We start from the raw sequence: 24,892 nt of genomic DNA, 5'->3' as shown, positions 1-24,892 counted from the left end.
TATTATTTATTTACAGTTGATGGACAGAAAAATGAAACAGATTGACAGGCCGATGATATCACCAGCTGTATCTGACGCAGCACTTTTTGGATCAAATATGGCCACGGGCCCCATTGCTCACAGTTAAAGCGTCCAGCCAGACAGACTCAAAAAAGACATGGCTAAATACACGGCGCCGGGAGATATTTTGCAGATTATTTATCTGGGGTTAATTTGCCGTTAGCACATGTAGAGTGAATTGCATTCACAAGTTGAGCCCTTTCGTGACGGGAGAAGAACAGCGAATCTACCAGCTCAGCAGCCTTGCTGAACTGGGACAAATGCTTTGTTATTAGTTGTGAGGAGCGCTCTTGGTCAGCTGCTTTAAACATTCCATTCAGGATCCTCTCTCCTCTGTCTTTTATCTCGCACTCTTTATATATACAGTAGATACTGGAATTGGATTCCAGTATACTGCATTGGATTGGAGTTTAATGACCTGATTCCATTATTTGCTTCATTTAAAGCTTTAGTTTTACAATCCCACACTGAAGCATCACTTTAAAGCCCTCAAACAGCCCACAGAAAACATGAAACGGCATGTTGAACCTACTGTGCCGGAGAGCTTATAAAGCCATGGAGACAATCAACAGAACTGAACGGCAGGATCGTTTCCAGGATCGTTTTCCTCCCATAACCCACATTTCCATATATATGACAAAATTGCAGAAGAGAGCAATGGAAACTTGCTGTTCACACACCCTACACAGACATAAAAAGATGTCTGTGGGCTTTTTAGGTTCTCATTTTTTCACTGTGTTTCTCAGCTTAATGTATGCTTTGTGCTAGTGATAGACCATGGTTTAAAGTTCAACTCACGGCCGTGGAGCTTCATTGAAGCAAAAAAAGTGAACGTGACCGTTATTAAAACTAAAAATTCTAAATAGTTTTACTTGTTTTAGTTGCAATACCTGGAAATATCTGAATAAAGCAACAGGGGAATGTCCTCAGATTTTCTCTAAACAGACAAAACAAACGTGTCAATCTCCAATCTCCAAGTCAGGTCTGGTTTCCCTCTTGACTCAAGTCTTGTGGGGCAGCCATAAAAGTTAAACCTCTCATATCAGATCTCACATGAGTTGGGGACCATTGCTCAGCGTGAAGAACTCAAAGAAACAGAGACTTCAAAGCCAGGAAGTGAATCTGAGATGGGAGACATTAAGCCTGAGGTATGAGCTTATCCCTTCTCAATCAAATCGTATCTCAATGGGATCCTTGTACGTCAGCTGAAAAGAGAGGAGCTCCATTTAAACACAGGCTTCTGCTCTGAATGATCTCCAAGACAAGGCGTCTCCACTCCTCCTACGTACCTGACTGAATGGGGAACTTGCTCTCGTTTAATTACAACCTTTAACCGGTTTCAAAGGGTGATTCCAGACGGTTAGACATGCATTTAAATGGAACGGAGGGAAATACAACAATGATGATTCTACACAGCGTTTTCATTACGCTATTGCTCATTTTTAGGCAAATATTTATTTAGCTGCAATCTCATTAGCACATTTGGGCCATTTACCCAGATAAATAAATCATAATGAGTGTTTTGTCATCATTAGTAGTTTTTATGTTTAAATTGTTTGAAATGATCACTTCCAGTATGGCATAATCCGGAAGGAAGAAGGTTTACATTTTTTTTTTCAAACCATATGCTTTTGGAAATAAAAACAAAATAAAAAACAGCAAAAACCATGCAGCCTATAAAAAGTACATTGCTGATTCGACAAAAAAATGTGTGCATCTTTAACCATGACGTTGAAACGTGCAAAAAGCTTGGTGTAAAAAGGTTCATTGTAATATAAGAAACTCATACTTGTTTTTAAAGCTCTACACAATCTAGCTCCTCTTTATCTTTCCAGTATGTTGTTAGTCACTCCACAGACCCCTGAGATTGGAGAATCAAAATCTCCTCTGTTTTGCCAGGACAAAATATAAACATAAGGGTGACAGATTTCTCCAGAGTGGGTCCCAAACTCTGGAAGGATCTCCCTCTCTTTGATAGATCTGTCAAATCAGCTATTTTTAAAATCCTGTTAAAATCACAACTTTTGAATACTATTTGGGTATTCTCACAAAAGGGTTTCAAATGCTACTATGTCTTTGTGTCGTTTCATTGTTTTAGATTGTGATTTTGGGTAACACGTTGTATTAAATGGTGTTAAATAAAATAAAATAATACAATTAAATAAATTAAATTAAATTAAATATGTTTAAGTTAAATGCGGCTCTCGTTTTAACATTTTAAAATGCAAATATCACACTGTAATATTGCAGACAAAGGGTAGGTGATTTGTTCCAAAAACGTAATTTTAACACTGTAATTTTGAAGAGAAGAGAAATCTGTGATGTTATACTTGGACCAGTTCTTGACTTGAATTTATGCGATTCACTGGCAACACTATTAGCGGCAGAATGAATCTGCAGCAATCAGGTAACTGTTTATGTTCATTATTATTGTAATGTTATAAGCGTTGTGACGTGAGCTAGTTTAATGTTGTGTCTCGTGATGCTTTTGTTTTCTCCCTGCTGTGTGCGTTCACGTGTTTGGAGATGATCTGAAGGGAGCGTGGGATCTTATGCTTTCAAAGAGAGCTTGGAATTACTAGCCTTTCCGAAAACTGCCTAGCTTAACTTTAAACTATTTCTTAAGACGAAAATGTCAGTTTTCTTAAGTTAACACTGCAGGTGGGGCACAAAGTGGGTTTAAGTTGATATTTTTGAGGTCATTGCTTTTATTACTGGGTCTTTATGCAACTATCCAATGTGGTTATGCCAAATGCTCACATTTGAAAGATACTCCCCAGACTTTACTTGGTTACTTTAACCCTACTACCAATCGACTAAAGACCATATACAGTCAAATAACTGGAGAGTTGCATCATGTAAGTGTTAAATCAGAAACAAATACGTGGAACAGAAATAGAAAGTCTGCTTATCTTACGTGTCTTGACATTGAGGCCCTTGCTTGGCTGCCGCCTCAGACTGCAAGTTTTTCACGGCTGATGTCAATGTTCCCCTGAAGGAACTGGGCCACCCATACAGAAAGACGTTCGCTCAAACTCATCATTCTAGGGATACCATTCCCAGTTGCTGTATAATAGCACCACTATGCCTAAATTATGTCCATCATGCCCGAACAATTACGGCACGCTCCATTTGTCTGGAACTGAACAAACGGTCTTGAGGTAGCTTCTATGCTTGCATTCCGTTCTGGATGTGTTGACGGTCTCATGGTATGCAGACACTAAAGAAAAGCATGACTCTACCAAGTGTGTTTGGAAACAGTCAGAATAGACCAATTTTCACCTGTTTAACAAAACCTCTGACAACACCACTACGTGTCAGGTGTGAGATCGTAATGTCACAGTGACTTTCACTCCAAGGCTTTGTTCCACAACCTAGTGGCTGCCTAGATAGTCGGCATTAATCTCCCAATCCAAAAGCTGTTGTATCCACCTTACTTTTTCTGACTTCCAATTCATTAGCTGCTATTAGTAAATAACTAGAACAATAACTAAGTGCAGTAAACAGTGAAGCTGTCTCCACTATACACCAGCATGTTATAGGCTATGCAGGTATTTTTTAAATATAAGTACACCATAAAAACATGTATGTACTGTAGTGTACACAATAAATGCATTGCATAAACTGATTTATTTGTAGTGTCATTACATAGTAGTTAAAGACACCTAAAGTAGGACCGTGTTGTCTAATATACCTTCTTTTGGTCAAATTCAGGAAGCATTGCATGCATGCAGAAGCCCCTTTGGGTGGCCATGGCGGAGATGCCCCTTCCGGTGGCCATGGTGGAGACGCCCCTTCGGGAGGCCACGGCGGTAAAGATCCTTCTGGTGGCCACGGTGGAGAGGATTTTACTGGTCACTGGGGACCCTTGGGTGGCCACGGCTATGCACCCCCCAAAGAATACTTGGGGGAAACCACAGACATATAAAAAGCCTCAGGGACAGGCTCTGGGACAGGGACAAGCTTTGGAACAGGCTCAGGGACCGGCTCTGGGGCAGGGACTGAGACAGTCTCAGGAACAGTCATTGCAGACGAGACGTGAACAGTCTCGGGCTCGGCATGGCTGACGTGGAGCGCAGACTTGGCAGGGCTGATGGGGAACGCAGGCTTGGCAGGGCTGACGGAGAGCGCAGACTCAGCAGTAAGGCTCTTTGCTGGACGGGACCTGCCTTCTGTGCTGGACAGGACCGGCGGAGAAGGCTCGGTGCTGGACTGGACAGGCGGTTAAGGCTCTGTGCTGGACGGGACCGGCAGTGAAGGCTCGGTGCTGGACGGGACCGGCGGTGAAGGCTCGGTGCTGGATGGGACCAGCGGTGAAGGCTCAGTGCTGGACGGGACAGGCGGTGAAGGCTCTGTGCTGGACGGGACAGGCGGTGAAGGCTCTGTGCTGGATGGGACCACCGGTGAAGGCTCTGTGCTGGACGGGACCGGCAGTGAAGGCTCGGTGCTGGACGGGACCAGCGGTGAAGGCTCGGTGCTGGACGGGACAGGCGGTGAAGGCTCTGTGCTGGACGGGACCAGTGGTGAAGGCTCTGTGCTGGACAGGTCCGGCGGTGAAGGCTCTGTGCTGGACGGGACCGGCACTGAAGGCACTGTAGTGGACGGGACTGGCACTGAAGGCACTGTAGTGGACAGGACCGTTGGTGAAGGCTCTGTGCTGGATGGGACCAGCAGCGAAGGCTCTGTGCTGGACAGGACCAGTGGTGAAGGCACTGTGCTGGACGGGACCAGCGGTGAAGGCTCTGTGCTGGACAGGACCAGCGGTGAAGGCAATGTGCTGGACGGGACCGTTGGTGAAGGCTCTGTGCTGGACGGGACCGTTGGTGAAGGCTCTGTGCTGGACGGGACCGTTGGTGAAGGCTCTGTGCTGGACGGGACCGTTGGTGAAGGCTCTGTGCTGGACGTGACCAGCGGTGAAGTCTCTGAAGGACTGATGTGAGGCTTGGCTGAATACAAGGGTTCTGGCAGGATGTTGAGAATGGGCTGGTACTAGGGGTGGCACGGTACATGAAAAAACACCCGAACCGTTCGGTTCGCTTGTCTCGGTTCGGAGCGTGTGTGCGTCTCACGGTTCGACGCATGCGCAATGTAGCCTCGTGCCCGTATGTCACGTTTGTTTTCTTTTCGCACGACATAAGCTTGTTCAACTTGGACCGGCGCTGCACAGAGCGACCGGTGAATAACATCAAACTAGAGCGGGAACGACGGCTCCGTCACTCACTTTCGCGGTATTTGATGTCATTACCGATCGCTCTGTATGCCGGTTCAAGTTAGTAAACAATCCAGTAAAAGTGGAGTATGGAGCGCTGCAGGTCACGGCACGCGGAGAAATGGCAAGTGGGAGAGATGAGGGAGTTGGAGGAAGCGCGAGCGTCCTATAAGTCTATGGTATAAGTCTGGTGTGTGGGAACATTTTGGATTTCATGTTATGATATTTTAATATAACGCTACAGTGGCACTTTATGTTTAGATAAGAGCTCCAGTCATATGTTTCGAAATCCTGCACTTTAATTTCAAGTGAAAAAAGGTACCCTCACTTTTTGGGAATAGAAGCATTGTTTATACTGTTTTTTGTGTTGAGGTTGAACTTGTTTCACTTTATGTTTATGGCCTTTGCTATTGCTATAGCCTAATTATAGGCAATGAGGTATTCATGTATATTAACTTATTCATAAAAGACAGTGTAGTTCCTCTTTTTTTCTTTTAAAAGATAGAATTTTTGTAAGAGCTACAAAAGTTGTCAGTTGATAAATGCAAGTTAATTTCTTTGTGTAAATAAGATTTGTGTGATAAAAATGCTCAAGTTCTTGTAGAGATAGTGATACACATTCTCCTTTTTTTTTTTCAAAATAAATGAAAAGCATGTCAATGTCTTCTCTCTTGCTGTATCAAAATCTCACCCAGCTTTCCTCTGAGATAGTCCCAAAATGTGCTTAAAGTCAAATTCAGTTTGTGCATGATTGCATGAATATAATTTTTTTTATACTGTATCCTAAAGTGTGGATAATTAAGCTATATATCACATGCTGAAGTACATTTCTGGAGTGTTAAAGATTAAAAGAAAAAAAATAACAAGAACCGTACAGAACCGAAAACCGTGACACTAAAACCGTGATGCAAACCGAACCGTCGGTTTCGTGAACCGTGCCACCCCTAGCTGGTACAGGTAAAACTAACAATAACGAGGTGAGGACAGGTGACAAGGATGGTGATGACGAAGAACAGGTGGGTGATTGAGGGAGTGAGTTAAGGTGTAGAGACAAGAAGGATTCTGGGAAGTGTAGTGAAGACAAAGACAGACTGGTGCAGAGGAAGATTGTGACAGAATCAATAGATAAAGCTATAAAAGTGACTAAATGTGAGCTTAAATGTTCAATTCTCTCTATACATATACATAAACTACAGTATACTTACTAGCTTTTACTTGCACTGATATAGCAAGATTTTTTCTTTTAGTTGTCTTCTTTCATAGATAGCTATTTAACTTTCGGTGTGTAAATTTACATAACTTCGTAATATATTTAAATCTCGTAATATTCTGCAGAAGAAAGAAGTGAATCGCGCTGCTTCTCTCTTGGAAAGTGAATCATATTTTCATTGTTCCACCACATGTAATTGGCTGTTTGGGATCATGACAATCTTACAATTATACTGTTTTTACTGTATTTAAAAAAAAAAAATAAAAAAAAAATGTAGGCTTGGTGAGCATAAGAGAATTAGGCCAATTTCAAATTACAAATCTTACCAAACCCAAACTTTTTGAGTTTTAATTTCTAATAGGATACTGTCTAACTAAATAGCTACCTCTCTAAAAAGAAGAAAGCCACAAAGTTCACAATGTTGTAGATTTGGAACACACCTCAAGAGCAGATCACAGTTCAGCATGCATTCCCCAGGCTAGAGAAGGGTTTGCTGGGTGAATATGAGTCACCTGGCTCTGCTGTTGAATGGCTGAAATCCAAGAGGTCAGGGGAGGGGAAGTGACACAACTATATGCAAATGCCCCACACAGAGAATTGTGAAAACGGCAGGTGGCCAGGACTCACTGATCGGCTGAGGTTCCAAGATCTGTTCTGAGTTTAGGAGAAATTGTTACAATGATGAAAACTTTGGATTAAAAAGTTATGGACTGACGTTCTCAAGACCCAACATCAGGTTTATATAATTTAGCAAACACTTATATCTTGTTTTTTTGTTTCTCCATCAATGACTGAATACAGACTGGATTATGTCAGAATGCTTAACAGTCCATATCAAAAAATACAGATTTATAAAGAAGAAATTAGTTGTATGAGGGTGACCTGAATAACTTTAACACATAAACTGCATTTTATTTTTTTCAATTTCTGACATGTTTCTACTTTGTTCTGGGTGATTGCTAAGGTATGTGTCCTCCTACGTGTCCTCCTATGGCTTCTAGCTAAATTTAGGTTTTACAATACAATTTTGTGGATTTAATAAAAAATCTATTTTATTTTTGAATACATTATGAGGTTTGTGTATATGTTTGGGTCATATTTCACCCCCCAAAACAGAAATTTTGCGTTTACCTAAAATATATTTTCAAGTTTTTCCATGCTATGTTAAAGGTTCCTAATTTAGTTTTGGAGGTCTCCTACAAAAGGTTTACATCCATCAAAGGTCAAAAAACACTTTAATTTTCTCACGATAAACATTACACAGCACAACATTTTTCAATAACTCTCATTCAGTCTATCTAAAGTTCCGTGAGCTACTCTGCTCTGATTGGCCAGTCGGCCCAGTCTGTTGTGATTGGTCCTCTGCTTACAGCGCATGTCAGAAAACAAAACGACCATTACCATAATTGAATTTCAGCTCCGGGGGCTTCCTCAGGCCTCTGCGATTGACGTTGATTTTACCACATGAATTCGAGCGCGAGTCCAAAGATGATACATCGGAAGAACTAGCTATTCAACCAGAAACTCCATCGAAAAGATGATTGAGCAGGACATTTCTCAGGGATACGCTAATCGGTTTGATGTACATTATGTATGTCCATCAACAAACCAATGTGTACATTTCTAATTTTTTGCAGTATGCATGCGGGAACTTTTTTCAATAATTGTATCAATAACAGTGCATATGTAAGCTGAGCACTAACATGAATGACTGATGTAACATTTCAGTTTTCAAAAACAAATCTTGCTCCATCCACATCATTACTCAAAGTAGTAAGACCAACAGACAATCTGCCTTAATTTTGGCTTTTTACAGACAGCAAGAGATTAGGGACTTTACATTCCACAAAGAAACTATGAGAAGCATTCAACAAAAAAAGAGCAATTCAGCCAGACATACTCACCAACTGTGTCACAAGGCTCATCTTTGTGGACACAAAAATCTGTTCTAGAGAGAAAACAAGACCAGAGACACAAATGTTAGCTAATAGGAATGAAAAATCACAAATAATGTTTCAGTCATATATTACATTTTCACAGCATTGAGATTAAACAGAGCACATGTAGACTGTTGTCTCATCATATTTCCTGCAGTTAATCTCACATGAGTCCAAGATCTCAACAATGGCCAGATTTCCACTGTCGGGCCAAACCGTTCTCTTTGCTTAACCGTTCCATTCCGTGCCAGCCGGTACTGTTTTGGTTTCATTTTCCACTATTGAGCTGATAACGGAGCTCTTTGGAACGTCATATACAAATGTGCATCAGTTTACTGATGGTATGAGATGTCAATAGCAATCGCGTTATGAAAGTTAATCCGATATTTTTTATTTTTATTTTTTTTATTAATTTGTGTTTACATCACTCAAATAGCCCACTTAGATAGCTACAGAGAAACTGATAGCAAGGCAACAGTGCCAACCATCCCAACCATGCTGAGAACTCCAGATCAAGAATAGTTTCTAATCGTGTTGTGCCGAACCAGGCTCAAGTGAAAACATAACTGGAACCGGTCCTTACCGCTCTTAGAACCGTTCGGCCCGACTGTGGAAAAGCGCTGTCCAAACTATACTCAGATACCAAACGTCAGAGCTCCTAATATGAACTCAAACATTTCTCCTTTAATTTTTCCAACAACGAATTGAGCTGTATTCTATTTACATTAATTTATAACTCTGTGTTCCTTCAGTATGTCAATTATTGACTAATTTGTGTCTATTGTTTCTCACAAGACAACTGACATCTGAGGCTAGATTGACACAAATAAAACATAACTGAGATGTTCATTGCCTCCTGAGCTTTGAAAGCAATAAAATGCATCTTTGTGCACTTTCATTTTCTAGCATATTAATTATGTATGAGAGAAATAAACTAACCAGTTTCAAGACAAAGAAAAAAGCAAACATTAAAGGGAAAAAAGGCAAAGCAAAAAAACAGGGAATGAAAAGCTGAAATAGAATATCTTGAGAAGTATATGTTTATCTGAAAATGTTTTGTGTTTGTTTGGATGCCTTTTGTCTGAACCTGACCTCTGATGGTTAAATATTGCCATGTGGGAAAACCACAGCACTGTTGCTGTAAACGTGTGCTCCTGTCCCCTTATGTGGCTTTCCTAATTAATAATAATAATAATAGGTTAGGTAATAATATTTAGGTTTCATGAGGATTGAACCAGCCACAATGATCAAGAGCCAGCAGACAAGAGTAGCATGAACTCAACATGGCACCAAAACTTCAGACAGAGATGGCAGTAGAGCATTGCTGTGACTTCTGATGCATAAAACCACTAACTAGCACTCAAAACAGACAATCAAACCCACTAAGGTGAATCACACAATATTCATACAATTTTCATACAAGTTAAGTTGATTCTTTAGGGTCTAAATGAAAAGTTTGTAATTTACTTTAATTTGATTGATTTGAGGCAGGGGAAAACATATAAGATTAAAACAAAAAATAGATGTATTTTTATGATTACAGGATGGTTGTGTACAGGCACTGCCAACACACATTTCAGTACAATCAGCTTGAAAAAGTGCATGAACCATTATATGACCACTTTAAAAATATTTTTGTGGTACCAAAACATATGTTCCCAAAAAAATTGTACAAATAAAATAAAAACATTTCACTCCAAAAAATGCATTTAAAAATGTAGAACCTAAAATATTATCCTAAAAAATAAAATAAAATTATAACATATTCACCACATTTTGGCATAGATTCAACAAAGTACCACATCACGCAGTTGCTGCAGATTTGCCAGCTGCACATCCATGATGTGAATCTCCCATTCCATCACATTTCGAAAGGTGCTCTTTTTTTATAGAGATCTGGTAACTGTGGATGCCATTTGAGTATAGAATGATTTCTGTGAGGATTATGTTTAGGAATAGAATTAGGAGATATACAGTTTGTACAGAATAAAAATTATTTTTATGAAAATTCTCCATAAATCGTGGAAACCCATAATTTTATAGTTTTGAAACCCGAAATGGATAGTTCCATCCAGACTTGATTGATTGATTGATTGACTACAGATCAGTGCTAATAGTTTTTTGTCACTACAGTGGGGCTAATGTGAGTGTGCTGAGAATTATGTCAGAGCTCTGTGGTCCTATGGAACAAACAGTGAATGTCTAATAGCCAGGGCTGGGTGTGAAATAGCAAACAGATGCTTTAGAAGGGGCCATTTTCCCACGTACCCATCTGATGACTGAGCAAGGTCCTGACAGCTTCAAGTCAGCATCTGGGAACGAATCAATGTGAAGTTGCACTATACATACTTTAGGGCTCAGGGTGTCTAGAGAAGTGCAGACAGACAGAAGAAGGCAGAGAGAGAGAGAGAGCGAGACGCAGAACAAAAAAAGAAAGAGACTAATGCAAACACCAAACAAGACTTTATGTCTGGATATCGTCCAGTCTCACTTACAAAAAGCAGCATTTCCCCCCACCCCCCCACTTCCTGACTGGCCTGATTTCAAACAGATTTGTCCCCACATTACATGCAGACAGCACAGCTCCTCCCTGCCACCAAAGGAAACCCATCTGACATCCAAGAATATCCAAGCAGAAGTTTTTTTTTGTTGTTTTTTGCTTTCTCAGCAGAATACGAGTTGCACCAAACACTAACAAACAAACTAAACAAGCTTGCTAAAGTACAATTACACAACCCATCAGGGTCAAAGTCACTTCAAGAAGAAGGTACCTTTGAATCTCTCAATAAGCAGCCGACATTTAGGATTGAAAAGCATTCCTGAGTCTAGCACGACCATGTTCAATGCCTTCAAATTTTCGAACAACAAAAAGCTAAAGATGTCTGCTGTGCTTCCTCTTGTAATTGGCATGGTCAGGGCTGAACTCCAGCAGCCTCCAAGCCTGTAATTTGACTCTACCAAAATCATTTTTGAGCTTAAAACAATGAATACCCGGTGAGGAGAACCAGAAAACTAGAAAAATCATAAAATAAATACTGCTGTCTAGAAATAAATGATCTGGTATTCAAGCTATATAATTAAAATAACAATGTCTAATATAATATTACATATCTTTAATAGTCAATTTCACATATGGATCAAGAAACATCTGGTATTTATGCAATGGTTTCCCATCTTTTAGGCTTATTATTATTCACATAGCACCAAATGATGATGAAACTACAAATTTGTGTCTCTTGAAAAAAAAACTTTTCCTAAGTCAGTCAGTTTAACACAATTTAAATTCAACCAAGTTGAATATACAATGAATACAACTCGATTTTAAGGCAGCAAGTTGAAATGAGTGTAAATTTTCTAAAGAACACCTTGTCTATAGTGTTCTTTAAATTACGAGGTTGTAGTTTTGGATGCTAGTTTCAGAGTAGTTTCCCAACACTAGTGGTACCACAAGTGGGCAACAAATGACAAACTAAAACATCAAAGGACCTTTGAGATGGTTAGACAGAAAAAAAAAATCAAATAGGACATGAGAATTAACAAAGAAGTTGTTTTTTACTAAACATCAGACAGCTAAGATGGATGTCTCTTGTTTTGAGTCTACGATCATCAAACATTTGCACCATACGTGCTCTGCAACATGTCTCTTTGGCTGTCTGATGTCCCTCTAATTCCAAAGCGTTTTTGATGTGGGCTTCTGGTTTCCCTTCCTGTTCCTTCACAGCTCAAGTGAATGCGACACACAGCTGGGTGCTGAAGACGAATCCCGTTTAGCCAAGGATGGCTAGGAATGGATACAGTTAGGCATACTGATTTCCATTAGTGCTGACATGCATGGGGGACTGTGTCACAACTGCTGCAAAACTGTCCAGGCGAGACCAATTCTAAACTCATCCTGCATAACAGTAATGCAGCTTTCCTTTCAACTCAGAAAGTCAGTGCAATAGACTACGATTATTTTTTAAGCACAGCTTGTCAGTGAAGCACAGCTCTGTGATCAATAAATGCTGCTCCATCTGAAAAGACTGCGAGTTTGAGTCGCTTATAACGTGCAGTTGAGAGCCCTACTTCAAATATAACAGCAGAGTGGCTATTTTGATCTATCTATCTATCTATCTATCTATCTATCTATCTATCTATCTATCTATCTATCTATCTATCTATCTATCTATCTATCTATCTATCTATCTATCTATCTATCTATCATAAAACCGTAAAACAAGACTTTGGTGAACATTCAACATTTGATGCACAATCCTGATACACACTCAAGTTACGAGAGTGACAACTGCATTTAATTCAGGTGTAAATTCTGTTCCGTATTCATTAGGACAGCAGTTGCTCACTTTAACCTGTAATAATATTAGATGATGCATTGTTGAGGAGGATACAGTAGAGTACATGGTAGCTGTACTGAGATAGCATCCCTTTACCTGAAATAGTTCTTAAAAATGCACAAAATGAGCACAGATTGGTAAATTAGGATTTTATGAGGGTCTTAGTGAAGGGCTGATTGTATTCTGAATCCCTTTATACCCGGCGGCTCCATCATTGTTTTTTCTTCACATACAAGGCAATTTTGGGCAAGGCACCTCTCTATTTGTCATCCCTACTTCATGCAGCTCATAACACCTTTCACACAAGATCAAGTAATTTGATTAAATTTAGTACCCCCCCACTTCTACTACCTTTGGACGTAATGACTGGAACATACTACAAAATACCCTGAAACTCACATCTCTGATTCCAAACTCCACCTTTCAGCAAAACCTCGTAAGTAACATAGTTGAATATTGTTCCTGCTGACAATCATGAACCATATTTATACACACATTTTTAAGCACTATTCCTTTTCTTTTTCCCCTTTGTTGACTATCTTTTTTGAATTTAGTTGCTTGTTCCATGTGTTAGGTGTTTGACTATGTACAGCTGTACAGTATGTTCTTATTTATTCCTGTAGCCTATGAAAAGTGGTTCTCAAAGTGGTTTACCTGGATAAATAAAGGTCAAATAAATAAATAAATAAATAAATAAAAATAATGAGTTTAATCTCTGGGAACTCAGCAATTTTGGTGCTATTAGATTTGAGTGTGGCATTTGATAAAGTTGATCATGACATTCTCTTATCGTGTCTTGAAAAGTGTGTGGGCATTCAAGGAACTGCCCTTAGATGGTTCCGATCTTGCTGTAGTAATAGAACATTTTCAGTGGGTATTGGTCACGCTGCATCATCTGTAGCACGAGTTACCTGTGGTGTTCTTCAAGGGTCTAATCTGGCTCCCATTTTATTTTCGCTATACATGCTACCACTGGGCTTCATTTTTAGGAAGCATGTAGTGTCTTTTCATTTTTATGCAGATGACACCCAAATCTATTTCCCTTTGAAACATAATGACAAGCAAGGCCTAGAAACTTTGCTTGCCTGTTTAATTGATGTACCATCTTGGATGTCCTTGAATTTCTTGCACTTAAATAAGAGTGAGACTGAAGCAATTGTTTTTGGCCCCTCTATGGGAAAAGCAAACCCGAATACTGATTACGATTATTTTAAACTCTTATATCAAACCCACTGTGAAAAATCTGGGAGTTCTTTTTGATCCATCTCTCAAGTCTTGTTTTTTCCATCTTAAACTTCTGTCCAAAGTTAAAACTTTTCTATCTGTTCACGATCTTAAAACGGTCACACATGCTTTTGTTTTATCTCGTTTAGACTATTGTAATTCACTGTATATTTGAACCAGGTTTTTAACTGGGGTTCATAAACGAGAACTTATTGTCTCTAAATTGGTTGCCAGTGTGTTATAGAGTTGAATAAAAAAAAAATTGTTGCTAGTTTTTAAGGCTTTGACTGGTCTGGCACCATCCTATCTGTCGGATATTTTAAATGTGAAAAAGTCAACAAGATGCTTGCGATCCTCTGGTCATATCTAAGATCAAGATTGAAGTTGCGAGGTGATCGTGCGTTTTCAGTGGCCGGTCCTAGGAAATGGAACAGTCTTCCCTTATCTGTGAGGTCTGCAACATCTGTACATGAATTTAAATCTAAGATACAGTCTTATCTTTTTACTATTGCATTTCATTCATAACTTTGGTTTCTCTAAACCCTAAAATAGAGTTTTATTTTCTGTTATTACTGTATTGTGTTTGTTTTGTTTTAGACTTCTTCATTTGTACAGCACAGTGGTCAACTTCTGTCGTGTTTATTTGTGCTTTAGAAATAAATGAAATGAAATGAATCTCTTAGAAGTGCAGTGAGAATTGCATCTATGTGGCCGTAAATACATTAAGAAGATAATCTTTCTTCAGTCAGCAAGTGCCGAGCGAGGGATGAGCCACTGTCAACTCCTACAAAGCTGTGAGAGGGGACACCGAGGTGCACCTTGTCAAGCCTTAATTTGCTTTGATGCATTCTCGCTGCCCCGAGCCATCTTGGCACGCAAGACGAGACAGATGTTGCTCCTGTACCTCGCATCCTTACAGAGAGTTCCTTTTGTACGCCAGCGGAGATCATATTTAACCCGGCGCAGGGGGAACAAAGGCACTCTCTGTGTGAGCTCGCTCTCCCTGCGAGCTTCTCGGGTCCAGGATGACAGATATTATCTGACAGGATCACATGATTTAACAAAAGGATTTTCTTTTTCTTTACTTTTTTTGAATCTGAAAATAACATACGCTAAAGCCTAACCCCACGCCGGGAATGCAGTGTTTTGGCCGCCGCTAGTAATCTGTTGTACTGAAAAGATGAAGATTGGGAGCAAACTTGCTTCGCTGACAGAAGGATTATTAGGGTCTATCACAGCTCAGATACTGGCAGGTTCAAATTGTGTTGGATCTCAATAAAAGGGATGAAAAAAGGTTAAATCTGTCTTAAACAACCAAGAGCTGAAAGATACAGGACTTCAAAGGATGTGAGTGACAAAACGGAAAGTGAAAGATGTAAAAAAAAAAAAAAAAAAAAAGGAAAAAAAAAGAAAAGATGGGCGGCGATGGAGAAAGAAAAGCGAAATGAAGAATAATATCTGTGCAGATGTGATAGGCCCAAAAAGTATTTGGATTCAGAAATAAGACTTAAAATATATGAATGCAATTGCATTACTTTGCAAGCATCTCAAAAGCTGCAGGATATTTTAACTTTCTTCATTGTTTTTGGTCTTTTAATCAACTGGTGTATTGGTAATTTTTGTGGATGTATGAAGCTCTACTCAAGTTCACACAGGTGTGGGGTTCATTACATTAACTATGAACATGATCCAGTACTATATGAAGAGTTCAGATGCAAAAGCCTCTAAATGCCATTTGAAATTTTCATCTTTAATGATGATTTTTATCAAACTTGTATATTTAAGTTCAGTAATTTCACTTAAATAACAATTAATAGGTAATTATCATTGCCATTTAAGTGAAATTACTGAACTTAAATATACAAGTTTGATAAAAATCATCATTAAAGAAGAAAATTTCAAATGGCATTTAGAGGCTTTTGCATCTGAACTCTTCATATCTACTAACAGTGTTTTGCTCGTGCTATCTTTTTTTAAATAAATGAATTATAAAATAAATGAAATGAATAAATCATAATTCTATGATTGTTTAAGCATGATTAATCATTACCTGGTGACCAGCACAGCCACGTCCACAGGAGGAGGGTCATCTCTGCTCCCAGGAACATGATTGCTACCCAAGTATCGTGCGCCGTATTCCTCATGCTGCCAGTGACAGAAGCTCTCCAAGGCTTTTTCGCCATGATGGCCTACCTTCAGCTTTTCCTGAGAGCACATTGGACAATATTAGAATTTAATTATAAGACTATGATAAAGCAAAGGTTTAAATTAAATGTTTGCCACTTTATTTTGTAAGGAATAACCTTCAGTGGTCATTTAAACATGAAATGTCCATTCACCTTACATGATGGTGAACTGCAGGATTTGTTTTTTTCCTTTAAAACAGTATACGTAATGATTTCTATCCCACACAGCATTGTTTTCATTTGTTAACAAGGACACATTAAATTGACCAAAATTAAAAACTTTTACATTGTTACAAAATCATATTCAAATATATGCTGTTCTTTTGAACTTTCTATTCATCAAAGAATCCTGAAAAAAATGTGTAAATGTTTCTACAAAAATATAAAGCAACACAACTATTTTCAACATTGAGCACCAAATCAGCATATTAGAATGATTTCTGAAGGATCATGTGGCAATGAAGACTGGAATTATGATGCAGTGTGAAAACGGTTTTAAATTGTAATAATATTTCACCATATTACTGTTTTTACTCTATTTTAGCTAAAAAAAAAACGTACAGTAGGCTTGGTGAGCATAAGAGACTTCTTTCAAAAACATTACCAATTCCAAACTTTTAATGTGTGTCTCTGCATGCATGATCAGCAATATTTTTAGTCCAATTTTAAATGTGTATCTAATAAAAGTCTGTCAACTTGTAAGTACACCAGCACATATTGTTTAGCATCAAAGATAACAGTCTCCATGGATCATTAATTTCTTTATGAACTTCCTCTGACATAAACATGGTCTTTATTGATTCATCGACCACACAACGCCATCAAAATACTTCTGAAAATTGCTGGTGTTATTCGGCTGGACTTGAAGTCAGTTTGCTTCAAGCATCTCTATCATTTCCCTGACTATCTTACTGATATCAGAGATTGTGAGTACAAAAGGTTTGCCCTGAAGCAACATTACACACACACTAATGGCTATTGAGTGCCATCCTGACATACGTAATTTTACAATTTAGATGTGAGTACTTAAAAAACCTTCTCGCAGACACTGCGGAGCCTTTAGAGAGAATGCAATCCAGCAATAAAATCGAGGGGAAAACCAGTAGTTAAAACACACACACAGAGAGAGAGAGAGAGCGAGCAAGATAACATCGCAGGTCCTGAAAATAGGAATAAAACAGCAAAGGAGAGAACAAATGATTGAGTAACTACATACATAGATCTGGCTGTTAATCTAGTGTGTGTACATAGTGTGGGTCACACTTACTGGACGGGTGTGCAGAAGAACTAGCTTGGTGACCCGGATGTTGAGCCACACACCCAAACTCTGGTGTTGAAACATGTTATAAACCTATACAAAGAGAACAAGACAAGAACAAGAGAATTGACCTAATGATCAAATATGCAATATCACATATAAAAATAAATATTACAAAGTTTACGTGGCGAGCAGGACGAGTTAGACACCTGTAAGCAGAAGCATAAAAGGAGGAAGAACGATCGTGAAGAGGAACATGCCTTGATTTTACGTGATGTTTTGTTTCTGTTTTGTGTGGCCAGCAGTTGTCCACGAGGGGCTGCTGGCTTATACTTTTATTTTTGTATTTATTTTATTTTGTTTCTCTTGATCTTCACGATCGTCGCTCCTCCTTTTATCCTTCCGCTCCACCGTGAGAGATACGAGTCATCACGCCACTGGTCTCGTACCGCTTTCTCACGGGTCTCGACCTCATCCTGCTCGCCACATTTCAGTTTTGAATGTTATGCTATTGTTTTGCAGTTGACCAGTTTGGGTTTAACAATGACCAAAGACAAAGCTTTGATGGAATACTTACTTAAAATTCAGTTAAAATATGTATACAGCCAAAACATGAAGAATCTACTATTTAGTAGTAAAAAATAAAATGTCTGTTAAATGCCAAGCAGGCACGTTATAAGCTAACGTTGGTCTCAAAATAGCCCCATATAACAGCTAGGCCGATAAGTTATCTGATATTGGGCTATTTTGATACCAACATCAGGTTATAACATGCCTGCTTGGCATTTAACGGACATTTAATACCATTGCTGTCAGGTCCATTAAGTCAAGAACACACATGACATTAAATGATTAGGAAATTGTATTGAATAAATTGCAATTCAAGTTGATAATTAAAATTTGGCGGTATGGCTCTGTTTAGGGAGTCCTCTGACCTTTCATGAGCACCATGAAATAGCAGAGTCAGAGGACAGCAGCAACGCTCACAGTTTAGTACTGGGAGAGCAGAACTATTCTCCTATAGACCATTTCACAAGATGTAAACAACACTGGTCCAGAAGCACTTCCTGTTTCAGTTTGTAACTGTTTTCTTTATTTCACATGTAAAGAATTCATCTTAAAGATGTTTGTTTAACTTTTTGATTCAGTTTTAAAAGTTCTGTTGGTTGTATTTTATCCCAGCTTTTATGTAGTGTTAAAAAACTGAAACAGGAAGTGCTTCTGGACCGGTGTTGTTTACATCTTGTGAAATGGTCTATATGAACAGAGCAGCAACGATGACAGAAAAGCAAATGCCATGTTATACACGACAAGGAAGAGCTGGGTTGCAGACAGCGAGCAGTTAGGAGCGAAGTGAATCTGCTTAAATAGGGAACCCTGTTTTGAGTGTAGTCATTAGCAGCGAGGAGAGATGAACAGCAGATGCGCTGATGCAGCTCAGCTGAGCGATCGCTGATGAGACCGTGTAGTCGGCCGATAGCGTAAGCAGCATCTTGACTACCTGGCCTGCCAGAACTGACACTGATTTCAATGAAGTGAATAGAGTAAGCCGTTGTCTCAATTGTACATGATGTTTTATTGGTTAAATACCGTTGGCCAAAAACAGTTCCAAAATCTAGACACCTTGCGCAGATGATGCAAAATATTGTGTAAATAGTGAGTAAAAGCATCGCCATTTGCCAATTCAATCTCAGTCAATTTGCTACACAATAACTTCTGATTTACAACATCTCGAAATAAAGGAAGATAAAATAATCCAGAAAGAAATAGGAGTTGAGCTTTCATCACCTTCACAGAGTAAGCTGTGTGATTCACAATAAAATAAAAAAAAAGCACTATTGTACAGAAAAAAAAAAATCAACGACAATTCCATGCGGGGTAAAGTTAATGAAGAAGTATAGAGCTCCACTGAAGGGAGGATTCAGATATTGATGAGTAACCAGCATCTGGAGGGGAATATCAGAATAACAGCACGATTTTCCACAGTGTTGTCGAACTCGTCTGTGAAGAATGGATTTATAAGGTCCGCAGGGAGGACAAAAGGAGGTGTACTTTCTTACAAAATCCCACACAGCTGGGCAATTCATTCATTTTTACATTAATCTTCATATGACTCATCTTTGTCATTACAGATACAGTAGAGACGGTCGTTCTTGAATTGATGAGCTTTGCTTTACCACAGCAGATGCAGTGAGGTGTTGTTTTGTGGACTGTTTTACAGATCAGTATTTAGTTTGTTTGTACTTAATTACACAGACTCGTTTCCAGACGCTCGCAGCGCACGCTGTGTTTACGAACCTGTTCTGAATGAGAGTGAGGTCATTCACTCTGGGATGAACTGAAATACACAAATCAAGAAAATTTTGCACTGAAAAGACATGAAAAGTTATTTTTGTGGCTGACCTTATTGCATATATGCATTTGTAGTAGATTCCCTTTGAGACGCAAAATGGGAGGAGAGTATTTAAATGAATCATGCAAGGTGATTTACTAATGCCGAGTTCAGACTGCATGATTTTTAAAGTAGTCGGGTCGCTGTTCTTTTCACACTGCAACATGGTGCTATAAAACCAGGCGATGCCATTGAGACGAGCGTCGGAGGCGGAGCTGGAGTACCCGAGGACTGGTGCAATGCTGGTGTGACAGAGGACAGAGGCGATGCCGAGGGACGGAGCGCAGTGGACAGCTCGTATGTCTATGGTGGAAGTAGAGAGACAACTGACCACGGGGGAGCCGGTAGGACAACATGAGTAACAAATATCCGAAAGGCAACAGATGGTGGCAAAACACGTAAACATAAGAGAGACCCAACAAAAATGAACGTCTACTAACTGGTAGATTGTGTTGGTCATTTGGAAATGATCCGGCTGTGTCGGTGTTAATTTGCGCTTCATCAATAGATCACAAGCTTTCCACTCCCATTGGAGCTTTTTTGGAATTGCGCTCTCACGCTAAATTACCCTGTTTACAGCGCTCTCATTTTTGTAACAGAGCCCATGTGATAAAAGAGAAGTGTGTGTGCGTGAATGTGTGTGTCCGAGAGCTGCCGACTCATGAATGTCACACATAGCACAGCTGCGGTGAGCAGAGCAAATGTTACTCACACAATCTCTCCCAACCACTATCCATTACTCTAGTCTAGTGTACAAAGTCTCTGTTACATGCAAATCATGCAAAATATGTAGTGTAAACTATCTAAACCAGGTTTATTATTAACAAAAATTAAAAATAGTATTATTTAATTAGCTCTTATGAAAAAAAGAGGGTTTTTTTTGATTTGTTAAATGTGCAATATGTATTTTTTTAGCAGCCTCTATCAGTGATGTTTCAGATTGCAACCAATTTTTACAAGAGCGCTAGTGCTCTTGCGCGTGCTCGAAGACAAGAGCGAGCACTCATGGTACCGGCCACACTGAGACTTTCAACACACCGGAGAAAGCATCACAACATGCTGGAAACTCATATAAACTACTACTCCATGCTCGTACCATGATAACGTTACATTGACTGCAACTAGTAGGGATTAGAACCCAGAACCTCTGACACACTTAGGGTTGGGAACCGAGAACCGGTTCTTTTCCAGAACCGGTTGTGTTTTTGAAAAAATACCGGAACCGTGCAAAATTCCTAAGTTTCGGTTCCGAAAACGGTTCTGATGCCGATGCGATATCATCATGTGGGCGAAGTGCTGGGAGTAGAAGACGCCGTCTTATTCCTAAATGACAAAAACTTCACCACTGAAGTTGCGATTTGCTCTCACACACGCTGCATTTGTCACACACAGACACACGCACGCTGCGCGCGCCGACCGCCGAGTCACTCTCTAGCCTACATTCAAATCTGTTTGCGCTGAGAGAGAGAGAGCAGTTGTCGATATGAAACTGCTTTACAATCACAGTCTCAATATTTATTTGTTTCACATATTCAAATGATTTCCGTTACAGAATTAGTGAGATTATAGTTTGAGTAAACATTGACGGTAGTGGTCAAAACAGATGCAGTCCGTATATTTTTTGTGTTCAGAATTTACAAAATATATACAATGAGCGAGTGCATCATAATGTTGTTTTTTTTCAAACCGTGTTTTTGTCTTATCTTGAATCACTACGTAAAGCCTGTAATAAGCGTTAATACTCGGACTTCTTGTTTAGACTGGCCGGCGGATCGCAGCTGCTGCGGAGTAGCCCAATGCCTGCGTGACTCGTCATGGACATTAACAGAGAGAAGTAGCTCCGGCAACAATGTTCTTCCGCAAGACGCATGCAGTTCTGTTTATTAACTGCTAGAGCGCCGATTTATCCAGTAATGAAATAAGTAAAGTCTTAATGAATCAATCATTCAAACCGTTTTAAAAAATAATCTGTTCTACACACATATGTGTGTTAAAGCATATTCTACTCCTTCTGAGAGGGTATTCTTCACTGTTGGAGATACAATAAAGGAGAGGTCTAAATTATTATAGAGAATGCAGAATTATTTTATTTCCTTTATATATATATATATATATATGAAGAGTTCAGATGCAAAAGCCTCTAAGTGCCATTTGAAATTTTCTTCTAGAATGATAATTTTTATCAAGCTTGTATATTTAATTTCAGTGATTTCACTTAAATGGCAATGATAATTACCTATTAATTGTTATTTAAGTGAAATTACTTAACTTAAATATACAAGTTTGATAAAAATCATCATTAAAGAAGAAAATTTCAAATGGCATTTAGAGGTTTTTGCATCTGAACTCTTCATATATATATATATATATATATATATATATATACACAATTTTTTTTTTGCAAAGATTGCTTAATAATATTTTGAGTTTGTTTACATTACCAGTCTGTTAAACTAATTTGTCAAGTACTATAAGAAATAAACACAAAAAGGATTGTGGATTTTTCTCTTACTAATATTTTTAATTGAATGGGAACCGGAACCGGAACCGGAATCGTTTGGCGGAACCGGAATCGGAACCGGAACCGGAAAATTTCTCACGAATCCCAACCCTAGACACACTTGGCAAAAGTTCTACCTCTGGACCATTAGAGTTCATGGGGATAATTGTCGGATCTATGTATTTAATCACGTGAAAATTCTCATCACTAACAACATATATTAGATCTCATTAAATGAGAAATTAAACACAATGTACTATTGTATACTATGTAACACGCCATGTCACGCTCTGCGTGAGTGCAGTAACGTTAAATTCAAGTACTCCACAGCGACTCTAGGGGTCGCTGTTTGGAAAAAAAAACGTGATTCCTGCATTATACCCCTTTAACTTAATTAGTTGTAAATAGTAAATAGTTTGCACTTTAGATTAGGTCACGGCTAATAAGAAAATGTCATTAATTAAGTGCTTTAAACCAACCTTTATTAGACATTAATTCCATTAGTATTGAATTTAGTTTGAACAATATAAAACAACATTTGCCACAACATAAGCAAACTGTGTGTGTGTGTGTATTTGTATTTAAATAATTATGTATTTGTAAACAATTTAAAGAACACTGAAAATGAATGTGATTAATGTGTAATAAAGGTTGGTTTAAACTTTAAAGCACACAATTAATGAAAGTTTTCCATTTTCCCTAATCTAAAGAGGGAACTATTTTTCTATGAGCCAATTAAGCAATAATAATTGTGTTAATTACAGTGAAAATTAATGAAGGATTTACTATTTGTATATAGACTAATAAGTTTTGTTTTGTTTTTTTGTCTAAAGGTTCATTAAACTTCAATTTAAAAAAAATATTTTTCTGACTACTATTACATACTATGTCAGCCTATATGTTATGTGAATATGTGACTCACCATGTTCATGACAGTGAGCAGGAAACGTTGGGCAGCCTCAGCACCGTGGTACTGCACCATATTTGCGTCAGCCACCACGACCGTCTCCACAGTGTACTCTCTACTCAGCCTAATGGCGTTCCTCCTGCCACGCACCTCCTCTGCTCCTTTTGCCCTTTTCTCCTTCTTCTTCTTCTTGTCTAACACACACACACGTACAAAAATGGAACTGTTAGGCCAGAGAAATACTACTGTACACTCCCATTCAAATGTTTGGGGTCGGAACGATTTATGGATGTTTTAGAAAGTCTTTTATGCTCACCAACGCTGCATTTATTTGATCAAAAATACAATAAAAACAGTACCATTATGAAATATTATCGCAATTTAAAATATTTTTTTCTATTTTAAATATTTTTTAAATGTAATTTATTCCTGTGACAGCAATGCTGAATTATCAGCATCATTGCTCCTGTCTTCAGTGTCACATGATCTTTTTTAAATCATTTTAATATGTGGACTTGCTACTAAGGAAACATTTCTTATTATAATTATCAACATTGAAAACAGTTGTACTGCTTAATATTTTTGTGGATGACCATTTTGTGGAAAAAAAATTTCAGGATGTTTTTATTTAATAGAAAGTTCAAAAGAACAGCATTTATTTGAAATAGAAAAATGTAACATTATAAATGTCTTTACAGTCAGCTTTGATCATTATCAAAAGTATTTTTAAAGCATTTCTATTAAAAAAAGAAATGTATGGACCATTCTTGTGAATGGTTGAATACTTTATGCAAACATGAATGCTTCATTAACACATTTCAAGCGTGCATAAAATCCAGATTACATGTACTTGTGCAGGGTATGTTTCATGTTTTTGCATCAAACCTGCAATTATTTCAGGAAATGTGTTTTTTGTTACTCTGAAAGACATACATATGTATACAAAGACATTGAGATTGATACATAGGACAAACACAGAATTACAGTTCCTGGAGCTCATAAACAAATCAACAACAAACAGAAAGAAACTCTTCAAACATTACGGCCATAAAGCACAATGTTTGACTGAACCTGCTCTAAGCAGGGGACAAGCACAGTTCATCCTCAAAATTACACCACATACTGTATGTTGTGTGTGCACAATTAGACCTGATCTCAACAAAGGCCACAGCTTTACTGTAACCAAAACCAAAACTTTGAGAGAGCCAATGTCCACCAGAAATAAGACCAGACCGAAAGAGACAGAAATAAAACCAAACCGGTTTTATTGTGACTGATTGAAAGGTACATGTTTAAAAAAATTATTGTTTTTGTAACTTTTATATGCAAATTTAATAATGGCATTGGCCGAGAACTATACGTAACATGAGGCCATGAGGATTTGTAAGATAAATGGCTGACAACTGATCCTGTCACAAGCCTGTCAGCAGGTAAAATCCATTCATAATTCACTTTCACCACAACCAACAATCACACACAAATGGTATAGGAACAGATAGTGTTCCTTCTTGGTGTGAACTTTTCATAGTCTGGTTGCAGTTGCATTTCCCAAATAAACATGAGCGTGTAAGTGTTTATTTACTGAAGACACCTGTAAACATGTGATGATCCATTATCTTGGGGGAAAAAGCAAAGTGTTTACCAGAACACAAATGAAAACATAAATTCCAGTTTT

At 38.5% G+C, this 24,892-nt stretch overlaps 2 protein-coding genes across 2 annotated transcripts in view; both read right to left on the bottom strand.

Moving 5' to 3' along the window:
* adamts17 (ADAM metallopeptidase with thrombospondin type 1 motif, 17) overlaps positions 1-24,892 on the bottom strand; it is a 98,442-nt gene that overhangs the window by 57,884 nt on the left and 15,666 nt on the right. Inside the window, exons 4-7 of the mRNA XM_039673474.2 lie at positions 23,233-23,411; positions 17,428-17,511; positions 16,025-16,179; positions 8,384-8,427 (exon numbers count right to left, since the gene is read on the bottom strand). Of these exons, the coding sequence (XP_039529408.2) occupies positions 8,384-8,427; positions 16,025-16,179; positions 17,428-17,511; positions 23,233-23,411 (462 nt within the window). The remainder of the gene's footprint in view (positions 1-8,383; positions 8,428-16,024; positions 16,180-17,427; positions 17,512-23,232; positions 23,412-24,892) is intronic.
* LOC148998483 (uncharacterized) lies at positions 4,285-7,212 on the bottom strand. The gene is made up of 2 exons (XM_089131850.1): positions 7,195-7,212; positions 4,285-5,049 (listed from the first exon to the last, which is right to left on the bottom strand). Exons 1-2 carry the CDS (start codon positions 7,210-7,212, stop codon positions 4,285-4,287), a joined length of 783 nt encoding a protein of 260 aa, XP_088987976.1.

The sequence above is a fragment of the Pimephales promelas genome, chromosome 1 (genome assembly GCF_988280905.1).
Source record: "Pimephales promelas chromosome 1, fPimPro1.hap1.1, whole genome shotgun sequence".
In the NCBI taxonomy this organism is placed as follows: domain Eukaryota; kingdom Metazoa; phylum Chordata; class Actinopteri; order Cypriniformes; family Leuciscidae; genus Pimephales; species Pimephales promelas.
The sequence above is the reverse complement of the archived record's forward strand: the minus strand, read 5'-3'. Positions and strand labels throughout refer to the sequence as shown.